The 4938-nt window shown below is 39.9% G+C and overlaps 1 protein-coding gene across 1 annotated transcript; it reads left to right on the top strand.

The window, feature by feature from the left end:
• Window positions 1-2464: 2464 nt before the first annotated feature.
• Window positions 2465-4616, top strand: LOC138141750 (tumor protein p63-regulated gene 1-like protein). The gene is given in 2 exon segments (XM_069062587.1): window positions 2465-2623; window positions 2626-4616. Coding segments are annotated over 2 exon segments (828 nt in total). The 5' UTR covers window positions 2465-2497; the 3' UTR covers window positions 3328-4616.
• The last annotated feature ends 322 nt before the right edge of the window (window positions 4617-4938 follow it).

Here is a 4938-nt window from a genome sequence, read left to right as displayed (position 1 = left end):
ACCCACTGATCCAAGATAGCCCATTTCTTCCTTCTTTCCTTCCTCCTTCCCTCTAGTAGGCATTGTGGGGTGACATAAAGATTAATAAAGGCATTGGCTATGCTCAAAGAGTTTACTGTCTAGTGTAAAGCACAAAAGCATACATCTGTAATACAAAATATAAAATATGACTACAAGAGAAGTACAAAGTGCTATCAGAATTCAACTATCTATCTGTTATAGGAATGTAAATTTTTAAGATCTTCCCTGCCCCTAGGTTAAGTGCACCTGGAGCTTGTTGTGGGAGGCTTGTTTTTCAGGAACGCCCACACCTTGGTGCTTTGTGATTGGGGAGTGGGTCAAAAGGGTTGTTACATTCTCTGGCCCAGGAGAAGGCTATATAATCCCTGATGTGAGACTATTTTGGGGCTCACTTTGAGAAGTATTGTATGATTTGACCAGACAAGAGTCTGGGCAGCTGTTGAGAGCCCCCCGGCTTTGAAAACCCAGATGTTGATGCTTCCCTCTCTGGTAACTGACTAGGTATGGATGTAATGGTCAAGACAGCTGGAGGCCTGTCTGCTTGATATGTTTTTCTGTTTTCTTGTAACTTCTGTCTGTATACTCTGAAGTTTGGGGTGCTGACTTTTTCTCCTGAACTAGGTAAATTATATATTTGATTGATTAAAGCAAGATTGTTAACCCATTTTGAGTTGCTTCCCTTTAGAAAAGCAGATCTAAGAGCCTGTGTTGGCAGCCACCCTGGGGATGCTGGGTGCTTGCTACAACACTTCCCCAGATCACTTTACAAACAGGGTTAAGTGCCCAGGGTCATACAGCTAGTAAGTGTCTGAGGCTGAATTTGAATTCAGGAAGATGAGTCTTCCTGACTCTAGGCCTGGTGCTCTATTCACTGAGCCACCTAGCTGCCCTCAGTTTTCTGTTATTTAAAACTTAAAACTTCATAAATGTGAAGCAGGCCGGGAAGGCGCGGCGGGCGTGGCAAACTGAGGGAGGCGGTGGTCAAAAGGAAAACTATTAAGGGGGGGAAGGGAGAAGGAAGGGAAAATATGAACATTAACAGGGGCAGGAATAGGATGAGGGGAAAGAAACAGATAACAATCATAACTCTAAATGTGAATGGAATGAACTCTCCTATGAAACGGAGATGGATAGCAGAATGGATTAGAAATCATAATCCTACAATATGCTGTTTACAAGAAACACATCTGAAACAGAGGGATACACACAAGGTAAAGGTAAAAGGTTGGAGTAAAATATATCATGCCTCAGCTAAAGTAAAAAAAAGCAGGGGTAGCAATCCTTATCTCAGATAAAGCAAATGCAAAAATTGACCTAATTAAAAGAGACAAGGAAGGAAACAATATCCTGTTAAAAGGCACCATCTAGAATGAAGCAATATCACTACTTAACATATATGCACCAAGTGGTGCAGCATCCAAATTCCTAGAGGTAAAGGTAAAGGAATTAGAGGAAGAAATAGATAGCAAAACTATGCTAGTGGGAGACCTTAATCTCCCCCTATCTGAACTTGACAAATCCAACCTCAAAATAAACAAGAAAGAAGTTAAGGAGGTGAACAGGATTTTAGAGAGGATAGGTATGATAGATCTCTGGAGAAAACTGAATGGGGATAAAAAGGAATATACTTTCTTCTCAGTGGTTCATGGCACATACTCAAAAATTGACCATGTTCTAGGGCATAAAAACCTCACAATTCTATGCAGTAAGGCAGAGATATTAAGTGCATCATTCTCAGATCATGATGCAATAAAAATTATATGCAATAAAGGGCCAGGGAAAGACAGACTAAAAACTAACTGGAAATTAAACAATTTAATCCTAAAGAATGAGTGGGTCAAACAAGAAATTATAGAAACAATCAGTAATTTCATTCAAGAGAATGATAATAATGAGACAACATACCAAAATCTGTGGGATGCATTAAAGGCAGTACTTAGGGGAAGTTTTATATCCCTGAGTGTATACATGATTAAATTAGAGAAAAGGGAGCTCAACGAATTGGGCATGCAATTAAAAAACCTAGAAAAAGAACAAATTCAAAATCCCCAATTAAATACTAAACTAGAAATATTGAAGACTAAAGGAGAGATTAATAAAATCGAAATTAAGAAAACTATTGAACTAATAAATAAAACCAAGAGCTGGTTTTATGAAAAAAACAACAAAATTGATAGACCCTTAGTCAATATGATAAAAAAAAAAAAGAAAACCAAATTATGAGTATCAAAAATGAAAAGGGTGAATCTACCTCCAGTGAAGAGGAAAGCAAAACAATAATTAGGAATTATTTTTCCCAATTGTATGCACATAAATTTGACAATCTTAGGGAAATGGATGAATATTTAGAAACATACAAGTTGCCCAGATTAACTGAAGAGGAAGTAAATTACTTAAATAATCCCATCTCAGAAAAAGAAATTGAACAAGCCAGCTTGACGCTCGGGCGTTCCCAGCGGCGGCGGTGAAGGCGGCCATGCTGCAGCTGCGGGACTCGGTGGACTCGGCGGGCACGAGCCCCACGACGTTGATCCCGACCCATGGAGGCGTGGGCGTGACGGCGCCAGGCGCAGGGCTCCGGCCGGGCAGCGGGGCGGGGGCAGGACCCCGATGCGCCAAACACTGTGGCCGCTCAGTGTGCACGACCCCACCCGCCGCGCCCGCGTCAAAGAGTACTTCGTGTTCCGGCCTGGGACTATTGAACAGGCTGTAGAGGAGATCCGTTTGGTGGTCCTGCCCACGGAGGATGGAGAGGTGCAGGGCGTGTGGCTGCTGACGGAGGTTGACCATTGGAACAATGAAAAGGAGCGACTCGTTCTTATCACAGACCAATCCTTGCTGATCTGTAAATATGACTTCATTAATCTACAATGCCAGCAGGTGGTTAAAATATCATTAAATGCAATTGATACCATTTCTTATGGAGAGTTTGAATTTCCACCTAAATCACTGAATAAGCGAGAAGGTTTTGGTATTCGAATTCAGTGGGATAAGCAAAGCCGCCCCTCCTTCATAAACAGATGGAATCCCTGGTCCACAAATCTGCCTTATGCGACTTTTATAGAGCATCCAATGGCAGATGCTGATGAGAAGATCGCATCTCTTTGCCAATTGGAAAGCTTCAAGGCTCTATTAATTCAAGCGGTCAAGAAGGCACAGAAGGAATTCCCTTTACCAGGCCGAGCCAATGGCGTGCTGGTCTTGGAGCGTCCTCTTCTCATTGAGACCTACGTGGGGCTTATGTCCTTCATCAACAATGAGGCCAAGCTAGGCTACTCTATGTCAAGAGGCAAAATCGGCTTCTAAACTTCTACATTTCACAATCCACTTGCTATACAAGTTGTCTTTTGGGCGTTGACTTTAAAGGAGATTACCCGCTGAAAGGTAGATGGAAGACCCAGGATATGCTTGTAGGTAAAGGGATGCATACTAGTTACTCACCTCTAGGGTTATGAATAGGAAAATGAATTACAGACTTCAGATAACAGATACTTGGCAACAATACAAGCTATACACAAAGGGCAAACTGAATCCACTTGTCAATTGTATTAGCTGGTGTTTTATTTTCTGATTACTTCTAGTGCATTTTCTTGAGTGTGTGATTTTGCTTCTTGTGGGATTTTTGACATTTTCCAATACAGCCACTCTAGCATGATTACAAAAAGTTCAGAATGACTTCACTTAGAACATAATGTGATGTTCATCATTATACAAGGAGAGGTACCTGATGTCTATAGTGCCTGGAGCTACAAACATTTACACTCAATTTTAATTTTTTTTTTTTAAGAAAGAAAACCTTTTTTTTTTTTCCCCCTTTTTAAGAAGCCAAATGCAAAAGTAGCCAACAGCCTGGTCCACTTTAGCAGGACTGAGTCTTTGCCTTTGTTAGCTACTGTTGTGGGTGACAGTAGTTGTTTTGTAAATATGAGTTTGGTCTGAAGTCAAACTTTTTCTAGAATGAATCTAAATTCTGTTAATACTTATGCTACCATATACAGGCCCAAAGCGGTTTATGGGGGGAGGGAAATCACTTTAACTGGTTTTGTTAAACAGTCACCTTGAAAATTTTTTGCACATGATTTTATTAACGTATATGTTGTTTTTTATTGCCATGTGACTATTTAAGAGGGAATTGATTCGCTTTGCTCTTCCAGTAACTGCACTTTTTAAGGCCTCCTGTTAGACTAGCACTAACAACTAATGTCTGCTATGGTTGTAAATGTGTGTAGGTAGGTCAGAACACTGCGCTCACTTTATCCCAGCTTTTGTGTCCTGGTGTGAATAATATAGTTGAAGATGATAGCCTTTTACAAATGCATTATACAAATCAAATTGTTGCTAGACTTCTCAGAAGAATAAGGATCCTGTCTGCCATAAAATACAGTGTAATTGTTTATAAACTTTTCATGCTGTCTGACCAGCCGTGTGGTTGGGGAGCGTGTGTGCGTGTGTGTGTTTGTGTTTGAACCCTTTGTTTTTAAACCTCAGATTTAATTGTTAGTTGTCAGATGGCTGGCATGTGTGTGTCTGGAATGCAATGCAATACACTGCATGTAGAAAATAGAAAGACTGTTTGAGAAAAAAAAAAAAAGAAATTGAACAAGCCATCAGTCACCTCCCTAGGAAAAAATCTCCAGGGCCAGATGGATTCACTAGTGAATTCTATCAAACATTTAAAGAACAATTGATTCCAATACTCTACAAACTATTTGGGAAAATTAGTGGAGTCCTATCAAATTCTTTTTATGACACAAATATGGTACTGATACCTAAATCAGGAAGAGATAAAACAGAGAAAGAAAATTATAGACCAATCTCCCTCATAAATATAGATGCAAAAATTCTAAATAAAATACTAGCAAAAAGACTACAGCAACTTATCTCAAGAATAATACACTTTGATCAGGTAGGATTTAT

Source organism: Petaurus breviceps, unplaced genomic scaffold, assembly GCF_028583685.1.
Source record: "Petaurus breviceps papuanus isolate PSGF00001 unplaced genomic scaffold, PetGlider_PUasm1.0 90466, whole genome shotgun sequence".
NCBI lineage: Eukaryota > Metazoa > Chordata > Mammalia > Diprotodontia > Petauridae > Petaurus > Petaurus breviceps.
Note: the sequence above shows the minus strand (reverse complement) of the source record. Positions and strands in the feature narration are given on the sequence as shown.